Source organism: Salmo salar, chromosome ssa07, assembly GCF_905237065.1.
Source record: "Salmo salar chromosome ssa07, Ssal_v3.1, whole genome shotgun sequence".
NCBI classification, from domain to species: Eukaryota; Metazoa; Chordata; class Actinopteri; order Salmoniformes; family Salmonidae; genus Salmo; species Salmo salar.
Genome location: NC_059448.1, coordinates 23,321,856 through 23,340,090, shown reverse-complemented (window position 1 = coordinate 23,340,090; position 18,235 = coordinate 23,321,856). Strand labels below are relative to the sequence as shown.

General features: G+C 44.4%; 1 protein-coding gene across 1 annotated transcript in view; it reads right to left on the bottom strand.

Annotated features, from left to right (window-relative positions):
• dnah2 (dynein, axonemal, heavy chain 2) overlaps nucleotides 1–15,615 on the bottom strand; it is a 208,258-nt gene extending 192,643 nt beyond the window's left edge. The window contains 8 exon segments of the mRNA XM_014206991.2: nucleotides 5,810–6,001; nucleotides 6,440–6,678; nucleotides 6,969–7,079; nucleotides 9,477–9,705; nucleotides 10,953–11,123; nucleotides 11,993–12,066; nucleotides 14,182–14,363; nucleotides 15,401–15,615. Of these exon segments, the coding sequence (XP_014062466.2) occupies nucleotides 5,810–6,001; nucleotides 6,440–6,678; nucleotides 6,969–7,079; nucleotides 9,477–9,705; nucleotides 10,953–11,123; nucleotides 11,993–12,066; nucleotides 14,182–14,329 (1,164 nt within the window). The 5' untranslated portion in view covers nucleotides 14,330–14,363; nucleotides 15,401–15,615.
• Nucleotides 15,616–18,235: the final 2,620 nt, after the last annotated feature.

The following is an 18,235-nucleotide window of genomic DNA, read 5'->3' as shown; positions in this document are numbered from 1 at the left end:
AAAAATCTAATTCCAAAATCATGAGCATTAATATGGAGTTGGTCCCCCCTTTGCTGCTATAATAGCCTCCACTCTTCTGGGAAGGCTTTCCACTAGATGTTGGTGTCACGTCCTGGCCAGTATAAGGGTTAATTGTCATTTTAGTTTGGTCAGGACGTGGCAGAGGGTATTTGTTTTATGTGGTTCAGGGTGGTGTGTTAGTTAGGAGGGCGTTTGATTTATTATTTCCGGGTTTTGAGTTATGGTCTATGTTGATGTATTTCTATGTGTAGTCTGGTTGATCTGTTTCTATGTTGAGTTAATTGGGGTGGACTTCCAATTACATTTACATTTACATTTCTCATTTAGCAGACGCTCTTATCCAGAGCGACTTACAGTAGTGAATGCATACATTTCATTTCATGCATTTTTTGTATTTTTATAAAAAGCTTTCAAATGAAACAAGCAATTTTACACACGGTAAAAAGTAGTTATCTTGACAATACTGCGTTCCAAAAGAGTAGCAGATTTTAACATTAAACATGTTTGGCTTTACCTTAGGCATCCCTCTCAAGCCCTGTACACTGAGAAGGGACAATAGCAGATAAGGTCAGCTCTAGCAGAGATACAGTGAGCTCAAAGTATTGGGACAGTGTGTTTTGTTCTGCCAATTGAAGGCAGCTGTGTGGTGTTGCCTTTGATTGGAAGTCCTATATTAGTTGGGTGTGTTTGTCTGTGTATTTGTGGGAGATTGTTCCGTGTTTAGTGTGTGTAAACCTAACAGGACTGTCAGTGTATCGTGTGTTTGTTATTTTGTATGTTCGTTTTGGAATTTATTAAAAGTTCAAAATGAACCATCTCAACTCTGCTGCATATTGGTCCTCATTTTCCGATGATGATTTCGCCATATCGTCCTCCGACGAAGAAATCCCTGACAGTTGGAACATTGCTGCGGGGACTTGCTTCCATTCAGCCACAATAGCATTAGTGAGGTCAGGCACTGACGTTGGGGGATTAGGGCTGTATCACATTCTGCGTTCCAATTCATCCAAAAGGTGTTTGATGGGATCAAGTTCTTCCACACCGATCTCAACAAACCATTGTCATGCTGAAACAGGAAATGGGCCTAGCCTGAACCATGAAAAACAGCCCTAGACCCTTATTCCTCCTCCACCAAACTTTACAGTTGGCACTATGCATTAGGGTAGCGTTAGGGTAGCGTTCTCCTGGCATCCGCCAAATCCAGATTTGTGTGTCGGACTGCCAGATGGTGAAGCGTGATTCATCACTGCAGATAAAGTGTTTCCACTGCTCCAGAGTCCAATGGCAAGGAGCTTTTCAGGCCTTCATGAGAGCCAGTTTCATCATAGCGCTTGATGGTTTTTGCGACTGCACTTGAAGAAACTTTCAATGTTTTTGACATTTTCTGGATTGACTGACCTTCATGTTTTAAAGTAATGATGGACTGTTGATTCTCTTTGCTTATTTGAGCTGTTCTTGCCATATAATGGACTTGGTCTTTTACCAAATAGGGCTATCTTCTGTATACCACCCCTTCCTTGTCACAACACAACTGATTGGCTGAAACGCATTAAGGAAAGAAATTCCACAAATTAACTTTTAACAAGGCACACCTGTTAATTGAAATGCATTTCAGGTGACTACCTCATGAAGCTGGTTGAGAGAATGCCAAGAGTGTGCAAAGCTATCATCAAGGCAAGACTCTGAAATATAAAATATATTTTGATATTACAGAAAGGATGAGATACAAACCCCATTGGGCAATGAATGGAGAAATGCCCCACCCAACTGACTGTTGACCCATCACATTCACGTTGTCATGCTGCGTCGGGCATTTTTACAATTTTTATATTATTTTTTGTTTCACCTTTATTTAACCAGGAAGGCCAGTTGAGAACAAGTTCTCATTTACAACTGCGACCTGGCCAAGATAAAGCAAAGCAGTGCGACAAAAACAACAACCCAGAGTTACACAAAAACAAACGTACAGTCAATAACACAATAGAAAAGAAATATAGAAAAATCCATGTACAGTGTGTGCAAATGTAGAAGAGTAGGGAGGTAGGCAATAAATAGGCCTTAGAGGTGAAAATAATTACAATTTAGCATTAATACTGGAGTGATAGATGTGCAGATGATGAGATACTCGGGTGCAAAAGAGCAAGAGGGTAGGTAATAATATGGGGATGAGGTAGTTGGGTGGGCTATTTACAGATTGGCTGTGGACAGATACAGTGATAGGTAAGCTGCTCTGACAGCTGATGCTTAAAGTTAGAGAGGGAGATATAAGACTTCAGCTTCAGAAATTTTTGCAATTCGTTCCAGTCATTGGAAGCAGAGAACTGGAAGGAGAGGCGGCCAAAGGAAGTGTTGGCTTTGGGGATGACCAGTGAAATATACCTGCTGGAGCACGTGCTACGGGTGTGTGTTGCTATGGTGACCAGTGAGCTGAGATAAGGTGGGGCTTTACCTAGCAAAGACTTATAGATGACCTGGAGCCAGTGGCTTTGGCGACAGATTGGGGGCCAGCCAACGAGAGCATACAGTGGGGGCCAGCCAACGAGAGCATACAGGTTGCAGTGGTGGGTAGTATATGAGGCTTTGGTGATAAAACAGATGGCACTGTGATAGACTACATCCAGTTTGCTGAGTAGAGTGTTGGGGGCTATTTTGTAAATGACATCGCCAAAGTCAAGGATCGGTAGGCTAGTCAGTTTTACGAGGGTATGTTTGGTGGCATGAGTGAAGGAGGCTTTGTTGCAAAATAGGAAGGTTGCTAAGCTAATCGTCACGCAATCCCTTCTCAAAGTTAGTGTTCCAAAAGCTATACGATATTCCAAAGCTTTACGATATTACAGAGAACAAGTTAATTATCTCATATCTTGGAAAATATTTGCAATGCTGCACTTCTTGTTCACGAACTTCATGCTAATGTTCTGTTTTTGAGCTAGCGCCCAACTGAATCCCATTCACTCCTTGAAATAGAGCTCTCCTTGTTCCAGAATCACCCAGAATGCACCGCGCAGCCCATTGACGACTTATGGGCAATGTACACAATGTAAATGTAATGTAAATTCCAATATCCTCAAAATGATCTCTGTAGGAAAGCAACGTTACTCTGCTCTCACTCTGGGCAGAGATACCGTTTATAGCTCAGTGGCAGAGACAAACTGCAAGTTGACGGTGAGTAAGACTCCTAAATTGATAGTGCATTTTATTTAGGCGATTTTACAGCTAGCTAGCTACTTTGGTATTATTGTGTGTAGCTTTGTTGTCTAGCTAGCTAGCCAGCCAGCCCAGAGAGAGAGAGCATTGCATTGTTGATTTTTCAAATGTTTCTACCAACCTTCTTATAAAAACAAAATGAAACATTGGTTCACAAAAAAACAAATTCTTCACATATTAGTGTTATTTAACACGATTTAACACTGTTAATCTGGAATTAGTGGTTTCGGGGTGGATCATCCCTTTAATACTAAGAAAATGTATGCCTGAATCCTATTCACTAGTGCATTAGTTGACCAGTGTCCATTGGGATGCATTGACTAGTTAACCATGAGCGTGTGTATATTCATCAATGACCGGTAGTTCCAAAATGATCATACTTATTTCGTTTTTATGGTTTTCTCTCTCGGCATTAGCTGAAACCGTGTTTCACAGTCACAAGGCCATGGCCTCAGGGTCTGTGGGCTTGGGAAATTATATTAAACCAGACATTGTTGTGTTGTGTTCTCTCTCCAGCAGCACAAAGAAAAGCAAGAAATGAACATAATGGTTAGTGAGGCCCCTGCAGCAGGGAGGCAAGGGGGGGTGGGAAGGCGGACATACACACACACATGCACGCACAGGCAAATGTCCACACGTGCACCCCCACACACACACATTAGATCTATACATACGTGCACACAAACACACACTGCTGCTACCATGACTCAAATGGACTCTGATTAGAAATGATTAGCCAAAAACTCAAACACGACAGAAACCCCATCAGACAGAGCTGGTTCTACCCCAGCATTCAGAAAGAGATAAAACATTTTGCTGAAATAAACACACAGTTTCTTTTCGGTTATTTTACGCCATTGGAAGGAGAAAAGCCTCTCAACCATGAGACCAGTGAAAACGTAGTGAGAGTGGTGGTGGTGGACACAGCAGTAGCAACACACACACACACACACACACAGCTGGTGGTACAGGAATAACTTGGGGTCATTAGTTACATAAAACACAGTAATATTTTCTGCGTTCCTTCCCTGCCAATGACAACAGTGGCGGTTGGGGTTGCTGAGCGGTTGCTGAGCGGAGGGAGCGGCGGTAGACGATCCGAGCCAAGTCTATGAACCAGCTAGTGTGATCCAGGTCATTGGTCACCAATGATGCCTTCATGATGCCTTCAAACTCCCGGCCTGCTCTACACAGAATGCCTTTATGCAGTAGTGCCACAGTGCACATACTGCAGCAGCAAAATGGTTGTAAAAACCATCGCTTTCCTTTCAGAGGGGTTTGGAGGAATAATAAAAAGGGGGCTCGGAGGGCAGAGAAAAAGCTCTATCGCGTAGTAAAAATCACAGAGAACTAGTGGAGAAAGAAGCCAAAAGGACATGTGGATGGACATAAAAGCACATCTGTGATGCTTGGAGCATGGGACCGCTTCAGTCCGTGTGAAGTTATCAGCATATTATATTATAATAAACAGAGAAAACCCTGCTAAAACAAACTGCTATTCAAAATAAGCATTAATTTCCTCAAAAAATTATTGAACAGAAGGTCCACTATAACTTCTTGGTAAGTTACACTAGTTACTTTCTAGCTGGTGGAGAAACTGTGACAACAGAACAGACTTAGGGTTGCATCTCTCTCTCTCTCTCTCTCTCTCTCTCTCTCTCTCTCTCTCTCTCTCTCTCTCTCTCTCTCTGTCTCTCTCTCTCTCTCTCTCGTGGAGAAGGAGAGAGAGATGGAGAGATGGAGGGAGAGACCCAGGCATTTTGTCTGAGGCTGCGGAGGTGTTGGATGAAGGCTGATCTGACCCGAGCAGATCAGGAAGAAGTGAGAGAGGGAGGGAGAGAGAGAGAGGGGCTCCTTTGAATCCTCCGTGGCTGGCGGGCCTTTGAGCTAGGTTATGTTTCTCCCCTCCCCACACCCCCACTAACCCCAAGGAAACAATTAGATCAAATGTTTTGTGCCAGTCAGTCTCTCTCCTTGATGTACTATCAAAGGGCCGGAGATAGAGAAAAGGAGGGAGACGGAGGAAGAAAAAAAATGAACAAGAAAAGGAATACGGTCGGTGGGACAGCAACAAACGATTCCAGCGACGGGAGAGGGGAAGGTCAGGGCGTAATTATGAGAGGTTAAATGCTTTTCCCGGCTTCGCCTGTCTAGGAGATTGAAATAAAAATGGCGGGATTGTAAAAGGAGTGTGGCCCTCTACTCGGCTAACATGGAAGGGGTGTCGTGGCTGTGATCTGTACATGTTCTCTCTCTCTCTTTCACTGTTACTACAAGCTGATCCCTTCTCAGAGGAACAGAGGGGCAGTAGTGCGCTCTGATTGGAGTGCTGAGTAACATGAGAGAGGACCTGAGGGCCAGCTGATTGGTTGGAAATATAATCTCAGAAGGAGCGGTAAATGGTTGGAGTTGATAGGGAGGGATATGACTGTGTATCTCAGTGAAGCAGGGTTAGGGTCAATTCCATTTAAATTCTTCAGTTAATTGATTCAAAAATCAAATTGATCCCAACCTTTCACTGGAGTGAATCTGACAGAGAGAGGGTCCGTCCCATACAATACAAAAACACAACGGTTTTCTCTACCTTTCTGAAGAGAGCGGTGAGTCTCTCGCGGGTGTTGTAGTAGACAGAGTTGACCCAGATGAGGCGGATGAGGTTGAGGATGTGGGCCAGCTTGGGAACCACCTCTCTGGGCTTGAGCTGAGCCATCTCCTCACATGGCTCCCTCAGCAGGGACAGGAAGGACAGGTTGGACTGGGCTTGGAGAGAGCCATCCTAGAAACACAGACATGGCGTCTCAAATGACACCCTATTCACTACATGGTGCGCTACTTTCAACCAGAGCCCTAGTAGGGAGTGGAGAGGTAGGACTTGGAAAGAGGGTATTGGTTTGAGGTGAACTTTGGTAAGCTGAACTCAATTTTAATGACTTATGAATAGACTACTCTACAGTGTCTGAATTCAGAATTCTTGCATAATCAGGAAATATCCCATCTCTGCTCTATGCATGCTAGCCTGGTCCCAGATCTCTTTGTACTGTCTTGCCAACTCCTATGGTCTCTGTCACACCAGGAGTTGGCAAGACAGCACAAACACTGGGACCAGGCTATGTGTACGCTTTCTCTGCTATGTGTGTGTGTGTGTGTGTGTGTGTGTGTGTGTGTGTGTGTGTGTGTGTGTGTGTGTGTGTGTGTGTGTGTATCTGCTTGGCACCTGGATCTGCTTGGCCAGCTTGCAGAAGGGGGGTACGTAGGAGGACTTGGAGAGCTGCAGCGTGCTCTGGATGTGACGGACCCCGGGCTTCTGCAACTGCTGGCTGATCCCAGAGAGGTCGGCACAGCGACTCCTCCAGAAGGAGATCTCCTCCAGGGGTCCAGAGCTGTCCCCCGTCTCCACCGTCTCCTGAGCATTCAGCACCTCCTTGATCTGACGGGTCCAGTGGATCATCACCACTGGGGAGGGGGAGGAGAGGGGATGGGGACAGAGGGGAGGAAAGGAGCAGAGAAGGGACGGAGAAAGGAGAGGGAGCGGACATAAGACGGCAGGGCAGTTGAATTAGATGAGGGTGAGAACAACAGAGGACAACAGAGTCAGGTACATTAGGAGTAACATGAATTGGAAAGCGAAAATGTTGTGATATTTATGAAAATACGCCGCCGCCAGCTTCACGCACGCACGCACAGACACACACACACACACACACACACACACACACACACACACACCCCCGCCCCAGGCTTACTCTCCAGTCTCTGCACCAGCTCCTTGTCCTTGCTGGCCACCTCCGGGCTATGCTGCAGGGCCTCCATAGGGATATAAAGCACTGTGTTGCCCACCAGCTTGAACCTGGTGTCTGCACACACACACACACACACACACACACACACACACACACACACACACACACACACACACACACACACACACACACACACACACACAAACATTATTATATGAAACGCAATCTAATCATATTATGGTGTTGACAACAATGCAGATCAAGCATTCGGAAGCATTCATATATTTGATTTCCAAGAAATAAAGCCATTTTAAATTGACTTCCTAGAAAACGCCTGGTGTTGTATATCTATAGAATAGAGTGTTAAGGATAATAAAGGTAGCTAATGGTTCAACACTGTAACGTGTGTGTCCCCCCCCGTCACGTAGACAACGTTCAAATATCTAGTACATCGACACAAACCAAGGCAAACCAACGTCCACTACTTCTACTGTAGCCCACCGAGTAGAACTTAGCGGAAACAGTTCCCCGCATCTCTCATCCTGCACCACACACCTCAAACATCTCCCACCACTTGAGCGAGAAATGCAGGAGTGAAAGGTTGACCAAAAACAACTACAATGCAGAGAAACATGAAAGAAAAATGGTTTGAATGAAAGAACAAGTGGTCGGTGGGTCCAAACAGAGTGCATTGGCCTGATAAATGAAGAGATGAAAGAGAACAGGGTCGGAGTATCAGTGTGAACCAGAGACTCTGGCTGTACTGCCTCTTGACTGGGAGGATAGTTAGGAGACACACACACATAGAGAGACACACACACAGAGAGCAAGACTGGAAGCACAACAAAGAGATGCTCTGGCCTTTATGGGAAGAGTAAGAACACAAAAACAGAAGGAGAAATAATGAGACAACTCAGAGCAGCGAAGGTGAACAAAACCGCTAAAGAGCAATGCTGTTTTGGGTGTGTGTGTTTTGGGTGTGTGTGTTTTGGGTGTGTGTGTCTGCTTGAATCCATGTGTGTGTCTGATTGGGAACCTTTCGTGGATAAGTACCTATACATGTCTGTGTATAGATATAGATTTTGTTGTGCTTTGTGTATTTATATGTATCCAGTTAGTTGACCTTTGGCAGACTGAAGTGAATGGATGAAGACACAGAGGACAAGGTAAAGCTTTGCCTTCTGGCCAAATGCATCTGCTTCCTGATTGCTAGTGCGGCGTGCCAGGCGTGGGTGAAACCTGTATACCAGAGGCCATATTACCTGGGCTGTGCTCGCCTCTCACCTCAATTACATATTTATGTAGTAAATGTATTAAAGGCATCATCTGCAGTCACAGTGGTTGCATAGGTCGCGCCTCAAATGGCACCACTATTTGGTGCACTGCTTTTGACCAGGGCCCATAGGGATCTGTTGAAAAGTAGTGCACTATATATGGAATCGGGTGCCATTGAGACAAACACAGTTATTTGTTTGGCTTAGTAAGTTTTACATGTCGATATCTCGCAACAAGAAGAATGTTGTTTAGTTTACCCTGGAGGAATGGTATCCTTGAAATGCTTCGTTTTTTCTTAGGTAATTGACTGAATATGATCCATAAAATGAGTAAGGGGGAAGAGAGAAAAAAAAACAAAGAATGAAAGTACTACTGTCAGAATTTAATATTGCCCAAACCATTGGCTGATTATCCCATGAGTCTGACTGAGCTGCTGCTTCAGGTGAACAGTGTGTGTGTGTGTGTGTGTGTGTGTGTGTGTGTGTGTGTGTGTGTGTGTGTGTGTGTGTGTGTGTGTGTGTGTGTGTGTGTTCTGATTGTGTGTGTGCAGTTTCTGTTTACCGGCAGTGTAAAAAGTGGCGTAGTCTACGGTGATTTGGATAATTAGCATGATAACTGAACCATCACAGCGCTCCACTGGCTGTGTGTGTGTGTGCCCGGGTACGTGTGTGTACAGTACGTGTGTGTACGTGTGTGACTCTGACTGCACTGCGTGATTATGATTATGACTACGTGTGTCCTCATTGAGGTCACTTTTACTCAGAACCTTGACCTTTTTACTGAGAAGAAGAATAAGGAACCAATAGCACAATAAGACTCTATAGGCTGCTACAACACATGAAAGAACAACTAAATCAACCGTGAAGCATGAAACAGATCAATGGTTTTCTGTCAAAGCAGTCGTTTTGTCAAAGGGAAAAATGGAGTGTTGTTGAGGTTCTCGCTCAGAAAAAATTGTTTTTTTTTAGGTCTGAGCTGGTCACTTTTTAAATATATTAGTGCAAAGAGGGTGCTCATGGGACCTCATGGGGAGAGAGAGGGGGATGAAATAGACAGAAGTGGAGCTGAAAGAGAGGGGGATAAGAGCGGGACTCCTGTGGAGTTGGGGAGGAAGAAGTGCAGGAACTGTGTGAAAACTCTGGGTGGCGCTGTGGTGAAGTGGCGCACGTGTGGAAGGCTAACACTAGGTGGCGCTGTGACGACTCTAGGAGCCACCTGTGACTTAGCAGCACCTACCTGTGAGGTTTGTGAGGAAGCGATGCATGTGGGCGGAGTAGTTGTTCTTGATGCTCTCGGGCCAGGCGGTGCTGAGGGTGACCTGGGGGGCGTGCACTCCGTTCATCATCCTCAGCAGGCTCTCGGTGGCGTTGCCCCGCACCGTACCAAACTGCACCGTGCTCTCAAACGTCTCCTCAAGGATCAGACCGCCATCAGAGCGGACGAAGAAGGCCAGCTGGTCTACCACCTATAGGGAGGGGGGAGAGGGGAGGAGAAGGAGCACCAGACAATGGTTGGAAGAAAGAGGAGGGGGTGTGGAGAGGCAGGAAACACAAGTGGGTAATACGTTTGAACACATTAGCAAAAGATGTAAAAATACATAATTCAATTCTGCATTCTCTGATTCTCCTTTGTGTTAGGAGGAGGAAACTAACTGGTGTAGCGCCGCCTGAAAACGTAGACATTTCTCTTCCCCTTTAGACGGAGCTTGGTATTCAGGGACATCATTATCTCAATCTACAAAGCTCCAATCATTTGTAATAATAATAATGCACTGACGGTGCAATACAAGGAAGGCGCTCGAGGAAGAATCTCTACCTTGTTCTAACTGTGTGTGAACAGGGCTGGGGCTGGGGAAGTAGCTACCTGAGATCTCTACTTAAGGATATCTACCTTGTTCTAACTATATGTGAACAGGGCTGGGGAAGTAGCTACCTGAGATCTCTACTTAAGGATATCTAACTTGTTCTAACTGTGTGTGAACAGGGCTGGGGAAGTAGCTACCTGAGATCTCTACTTAAGGATATCTAACTTGTTCTAACTGTATGTGAACAGGGCTGGGGCAGTAGCTACCTGAGATCTCTACTTAAGGATATCTACCTTGTTCTAACTGTGTGTGAACAGGGCTGGGGCAGTAGCTACCTGAGATCTCTACTTAAGGATATCTACCTTGTTCTAACTGTGTGTGAACAGGGCTGGGGCAGGGGCAGTAGCTACCTGAGATCTCTACTTAAGGATATCTACCTTGTTCTAACTGTGTGTGAACAGGGCTGGGGCAGTAGCTACCTGAGATCTCTACTTAAGGATATCTACCTTGTTCTAACTGTGTGTGAACAGGGCTGGGGCAGTAGCTACCTGAGATCTTTACTTAAGGATATCTACCTTGTTCTAACTGTGTGTGAACAGGGCTGGGGCAGTAGCTACCTGAGATCTCTACTTAAGGATATCTACCTTGTTCTAACTGTGTGTGAACAGGGCTGGGGCAGTAGCTACCTGAGATCTCTACTTAAGGATATCTACCTTGTTCTAACTGTGTGTGAACAGGGCTGGGGCAGTAGCTACCTGAGATCTTTACTTAAGGATATCTACCTTGGGGCAAATCCTAACATTCATTCAACTAAAGTCTCCTATTGACATCAATGTGTGGCTAAGTGGAAATTCGACTCAAGTGAAGGTTATGATTTGACCCAATATTAGCGGTTATTGAGGCTGTACCTGAGACGGCATGGCGTACTCCACCCGGAGGCCAGCGTAGGGGTCTGGGTAGACCACTAGGGTCCTGATGGAGCTGTCCAGGATGAAGTTATCCAGGGCTTTCTCGTTCTCCTCTGACCAAGGCAGCTTAGACATGCCAGTCAGAGCCACACGGTTTTTAAACAGCATCCTCTGCAGAGGAAAAAAAGGGAAAGGTGAAAAACTGGAAACAAGAAAATAATCAATCAATTAAATGTATTCATAAAGACTATTTTACAACAACAGTTGTCACAGGGGTTCTTACTAATGTCACTGAGTAGCAACATACCCCTCGACCATCCGGTCTTCCTTTACATGCAATTCCAAACCCCCAGAAGCTTTTTCAATAATAACAACACACAGTATCATTTCTTTATGGAGAGGACAGAGGAGAAAGAGCTAGCCTAAACCCAAAATCTGTTATTATTACCCAAATATATCATGGTCATATTACCATGCGGATAGATACAGGGCTGTGGTGCTCTTCTCTGCTGTCTTGTAATGTCGAATATGTTAGCAGGCAAACTGTGTAGCGGATGGGAGTTAGATCACTAACACTGTAGCTACACCACCCACCACCCCCCGCTACGCTCCACAGCTGCTGCCATCGTCCACAGGGCTATGGTCACTGCATGGAAATGCCATCTCTGTGTGGGTGGGTGTCTCTGTGTGTGTGTGTTCAGAGTGGTAATTAATTATATTAATTCAATTGATGAGAGAGACAGTGACTGTGCAGGTTCACTGACCAGCTGCTCACAAATCACCTCCTCCTGTTCTCCACAATTATACCATTGTGTCCAATAGACTGAAACTGCCTTTTGACATTTTGTAGTGTGTGTGTGTGTGTGTGTGTGTGTGTGTGTGTGTGTGTGTGTGTGTGTGTGTTAATCTGCAATGGAGACACAGTGTAATTTGATACCATCGTGTGTAAGTCTTCTGATGCTACATTGTATTTGACAATCAATTCATTACTGTTGACAGGACATTCGCTATAGGGGGATACAGTATCATGATGGATTTACCAGGCCCACGGTGTACGTGTCCACTTCTTCTATGGTCACAGCCGTTCCTTGGCTGCTTTCCTCTTGAATCTCCTCTGTGCGTCACACACACAGGCAAACACACGCACGCGCAACACACACACACACACACACACACACACACACACACACACACACACACACACACACACACACACACACACACACACACACACACACACACACACACACACACACACACACACACACACACACACACACACACACACACACACACACAGGCAAACACACGCACACACACACACACACACCACATTTCAATAAGTATATGTAATTGCTGCGACAGGCCGACTCAGATTTTCATAACTACATCTTATTTTCTGTATTGTCAAGATAATCTCTGCTATTCTCTTTCCTGTCATTCTGGGGGGTGCAGTCATTACTTTCCGCAGTGGTTCATTTTTTTATTTCATTTCTTTTTTTATTTAACCTTTAATTAACTACGAGTTCACTGCCGATAAACGTCTGCTCCTGTAATAACTTAATTACATAATTTAGACATTTCGGATAAAAGTATCTATTGTAAAATCTATTTTATGCCTTATCATTTGAATAACCTTTTGGCAACCGAATCAATGAGTGTAAAAATAGCTAATTAAATCAATCGGAGCGTTTGAGCTATGACGAAAACAAGCTGAATGGTTGCATGGTTCCTGATGGCATGTTCAGCAGGGCACAACCTTCTCAGGTAGAAATACATTATGGAGAACGGACTGACATAACAGATCGCGTATGCTTCCAGATGACGTGGAGAAAATGAATCATTTCCTGCTGTTATTGTCTCATGTCAGATGGCGTCACTCCTCCTCCATCAACCAAACTGCCTTGCAGGACGTGGAACTCATATTCACGTTGAAATATTGAGCGTCCGCCATTCAAATAATGTAAACAAATGTCCTCATTTATTATATATCACTGCACTTTCATATGACTCTCAGTGAAATTGGCAGAACAACTAGCTAAATTATTTTAAAAAATGTGTGACAGTGTTTTAATAGTGAGAAAAGAAAAACAAAACGGTGGCTATTTCCTGCACAAATTCTGTGCAAGGACATTGGTTGCCAGTGCAGTGACTTGATCAGCTGTGCAGCTAACTGTTGTTTTAATGTCTATGGTTGTTGCTAGCTAGCTTACTGACGCAGCTGGCTAGCCAGTCGGCTAGCTCTTTCTTCACTGACATGAAAAGCTTGCTTAGCCTGTTTAAACTACCCTGAAGTTGTAGACATGCAGCTCCACAATTAAGAGGAACTGACTGTTATCATAAAGCATCAAAGATGATTTCAGTGACTGGCTCAGCTGTTACTGGACACATTTATGCTAGCTTTTGTGCCCATAGTCAAACTTCAGAAATACTGCTCATAATCCTGAGCTAGATGTAAAATGGGCCGACTTCTTCAACAAAAAACATCAACATTATTGACAGATGTATTGTTTTAGCTTAGATTCATTTAGACTGTTTTGAGGCAGAAATGGGGTTCAGCAACAGACGATGTAGCCTAGGTAATATTTTTGAATGTTAGACAGCCCATTGTAGCTGGACTACTCTTCATCTATCCCACTGTCCATTGCGAGAAACGAGACAGATCAGTGCAGGCGGAATCAACGCGCTGTCTGATGTAAGACAATGGCAAGCTGCTCTATACACGATACAATATTTCTATGTGCAACGTTTATAGCGTTGATCGCACCCACCTGAACATGAGCCTGGTTGTGTGACATGCTAGACTAGTTAGTATATAGAGTCCAGGTTTGGTTATGTTAGCCTGGTCTAAGATCTGTTTGTGTAATCCTGCCAACTCTATTGCTGTCCTTCTCAAGGCAAACATGTTCGGTATGACAATGAGTAACCTAACGTAGCAGGCCTTTCTTTCTTTCTGATCCTGACCAGAACATTTTTTTGTAGGGGAGGTTCTCTTCTGCACTGTTCAACCAATCCAGTAAATGTGGAGGAGGAGTTAAGAGTGTCACCTTATTAAAGTCCAAAAGCGGACATCGCATCACAGGCTCTCTTTCCATTTCCCCTAAACACCGGATGCATCCTGTTGTTCCGACCCAGCAGAGGGTGGACAATGAGTGGCAAGGAGTTGGCACGATAACACAAACAGACTTCCTGGCACTCAGGTTTGGTTATGTCTCCTCTAGGCCTTTACCTCCAGGCTGCGTCTCCTTGTCTTCAGGCAGGCTCTCCCCAGGAGCAGGCGTGATGCTCTGGTTCTTGGCCTTTTTGCTCTTACCAGAGCTGGAACGCTTGGACTTGCCCGAGGACTTGCCCGAGCGGGGCTTCTCTGGGTCCGCCATGGCCAACGAACCAGCCGCTGATGTTTGTCGTCAGCTGTAGAGGAGAGGAGAATAAAAAAGAAAGATATACTGATACACTGACTCAGTGAAGGTAAATAAACTGAGCCTTTAAGTCCCCTCCAATTACCCTCCATAGGAAACCCTATTCCCTCTGATTCAGAGGGGTTGGGTTAAATGTGGAAGACACATTTCAGTTGAATACATTCAGTTGGACAACTGACTAGGTATCCCTCTTTCCCCTTTCCCTAGGACAATCTGGTGGTCCAGCCAAGGGAGTAAATGCTTGCAAATTAGTGTGAGACAGACAGTCCTGCTGTCTGGAGGAAACATCTGAGACAAAAGTAATAAACTCAAAACGGCAACAGGCTCATGAACTATTTATCTATCTGGGGCAGATATCCCCTCTCTGGTTTAGCCAACCACCTCACTTGTCAAAGCTGGCAGGGTGACCATGTCTTTATTAAAACTTTGATTAAGTTCCCAAGTTGTCCGTTTCTAAGGGCTGTAGCTATGTAATAAAAGAGACAGGTTATTGAGGAAAGAAGAGAAAGGGAGTAATAAAAAGAAAGTTAGCAGAAAACCCTTTGAAATACACCCTCCCTTTAGATGTGAAATGGGAGGGAGCAGGTATAGTTGACAGTGATCAATAACATTAATATAGACTGAGTCTGCTTCTGGCAGAGATGAACGAACTGTTAGAGATACAGTACTGGGATTTAATGTCAAACAGTGGACGGTTGTTGCAGAGGAAAGCCACCAAGAATTGTCCCAGTTGGAGTTAACGAGTGTCAAGTGAGCATACAAAATGCTTAGCTACTGTATATTGAACACACTGTAGCTAGCTAATGTAACTTGATACACATTTCTTTCTTTATAAGCTTGTCATTATCTTATTGCAGGATGGGTTTGCCTCTGAAGGCATGCTAAATCCATAATTTCCTTTCCAAAATTGTACATTTCTATATAAGTAGAATTACTTTTCAGCATTTCACTAGCTAGCTGCAGACCAAATAGAGTTAGCTAACAACGGTAGCTACAGTAACGTCGCTACCTACTTGACAACCACCTTACCTTCCGTCAGGTAATAACTGTTTGCAACTCCACGTGTTTAATGATTTACCTAGCTATAACACCTACATCAATACTGTTTATTCTTACATACTCTAAAACCACTAGATACGAAATGGCGTGATAAAATAGTTTTGAAGTAAACTGGCCAGGCAACTTTATCGGTTTCTTCTATGGTAGTTGGCTCCACTCTCCGGCTTTTGTAGAGGCGCGCTTGTAGACACGTCTCCATAGAAACGGCTCACGAGAGGGGGTTGCTTTGCACCGGTTCCACGTGCTCTTCTCGTTGCAAGCGCACCTCGCGAGAAGACAAGCCCACCTCGCGAGAAGACAAGCCCTCTACAACGATGGGACGTGGTCTTTCATGTCCCCAATTTGCTCATAACGAATGATTTCCAATTGATTGTACAGTAACGTTATCGGTATGTTATCTCGTCGTCATGATAATTAGGCTACCCCATTCTGATGCAGTTGTAGGAAGGTTCGTGGGAAGAAAAAAAATATGCGCGTACAAATTCAGATAAATAGACATTATAAATACCATATCACATTGCTTTCATTATCAAACAGCACAGTGAGAAATCCAGCAGGTGTGGCAGAGAATAATTACTGAGTGAGCGTGCCATGTTTGAGTGAATACAACCAACTGTCACTACACATTTTTACAAAATCACTCATCATAAACGACAACGGTAGGCCAACCAAGTGAATGCTAATTTAAAAAATGATCAGCATTAGATGTTGCACTTTCTGTGGCGAAAGTGACATATGACATTCCTGTTGATAAAAACAATAAATATGATGCTTTGAAAGAGAATCTGACTCACTGCAGGGAGAGTGCCTGGGATGCCAAGGCGTAGCCATTGAAACATTTTGCTTTATGAATGTTAAACTGGACTGGACATATCCAATGTAAACATTGCTAACTAGAAAAAATCAAGGCCATGGGGGCATCTACTCAGTTAAATATAAGAAAATACATCCTTACTGTATTAGGCCTATTCACTGTCTGAACTCCTCTGTTGCTCTCCTCCAATGTATCAATCATGTAAGAATGGAGTGGCATATTGGATAGGGAAAAATAAACTGTAGGCCTACCCAAAGAACCCTCTCAAATGTCAACATGCAATTCCTAAGAGGCTGAAACAAGTTTGAAACACATACATTTTTCCAGTCTAACAAATCTGACTTTCACTTTTCACCATTTTCCACATCTCAAGTTTTTAAAATGGACAAGGCGAAAATGGACAGGCACCAGTAAGATTCCTTTCTATTCGTTGACCCTTGAGGATCACACAGCCATAGTGAGCCACTTGCTTTTTACACGAAAGGGTAAGTACCACGTCTGGGATTCCTCTGGACTCTGAGAGACGGAGAGTGCACTCCTTCAACCCTCTCTTGTGCATCAGAAAATGGGCACAGGCAGCTCAAAGCTGAACCTTGACAAAAAGCAGCAGGGGAGTTGAAGTTCAGGGCCAGCTATTTTTATTTTTTATTTATAAAAAAAGATATATTAAACTTTAAATTCCCTAAACCCATTCATATGTTATGTTGGAAGCTTTTGGCTGTGATAATGTCACTCAACCCCTAGTGCCCATAACGCATTCAACTCAATTACCTTTCTATTCTACGCACAGATAGTCTGATATCTACAAACAAGGCTGTGTTCTGTGGCCTCTCTCTCTCACACAGAGAGAGAGAGAGAGAGAGAAAACTGTTCAGTCTTTCTATGCTGTCTTGGAAACATCTACACAAACATACATTTTCTTGAAGGTGCAATGCATCTACTGATTAATCGTTCTGTAGCCTAGCACCAGAGGAAATGGAGGAATAAAGTCTCAAGACATGTCAAAAGAAACAGAATGATACAGCTGTACATTTAAAACACATTTAGAGCTGTGTCGGTATTTGACTCAATGTGTCTTGAGATTTGACTGCATCTCAGAAGGTAACTAAATACACTATTTTGCTAGGTCATATTCCTCACAGTCTGTTTGTGTGTGTGTGTGGGTAGGTTGGTTGGTTGGTTGGTTGGTGCAACTGCTCTCTGCTAGCTGCTTTTGAGCAGAACGTGAAGGTGAGTCAGCAAGAGGGCTGATGCAGGAGTGAGCAGGACTGATGTACACACACACACACAGCCCGCAGGCTCTTCAGCCTCCTGTCAATGGAGCCTTGTGTTTACTCAGCCACTGCTCTTTATACCTTATACTGTACATTACTACTGCAGTGAGGCTTAGTCAGCCCACACACAGCCAGAATAACAGCAAACTGTTATATAAGGTTTGGGTTTGGGTTTGTTTATCTGTCTTCCTGTTAGACTATGGCTTGATTTAGGGCCGAGTTTTTTCTGGCCATGTGATCTGAGACTGATCAAGGTAAACTTTGGGTGCTGGCCCTGGGTCAAGCGGTCAGGAGAAACTCTGGGCCCTGGGCCTGGGTCACGCAGTCAGGAGAAACTCTGGAACCTGGGTCACGTGGTCAGGAGAAAAACTAGGCGCTGCCCCTGGGTCACGCGGTCAGGAAAAACTCTGGAACCTGGGTCACGTGGTCAGGAGAAAAACTCAGGCGCTGCCCCTGGGTCACGCAGTCAGGAGAAACTCTGGAACCTGGGTCACGCGGTCAGGAGTAACTCTGGGCCCTAAATCTTGACTGTGCAGCCCTGTACTTCGGAATTAGTAGCTTAGCAAAGCAGTAGTAGTGCTGTGTTACAATATCAGATACTTCAAGAATGTGCATTAGCAGGCCACAGGATGGTTTCTGAGCAGCATATTACATGACCCCCTAACAGGACAGATGTTTCTACCCATTTTCACGTTTACCCCCCAAGAAACTGAAACA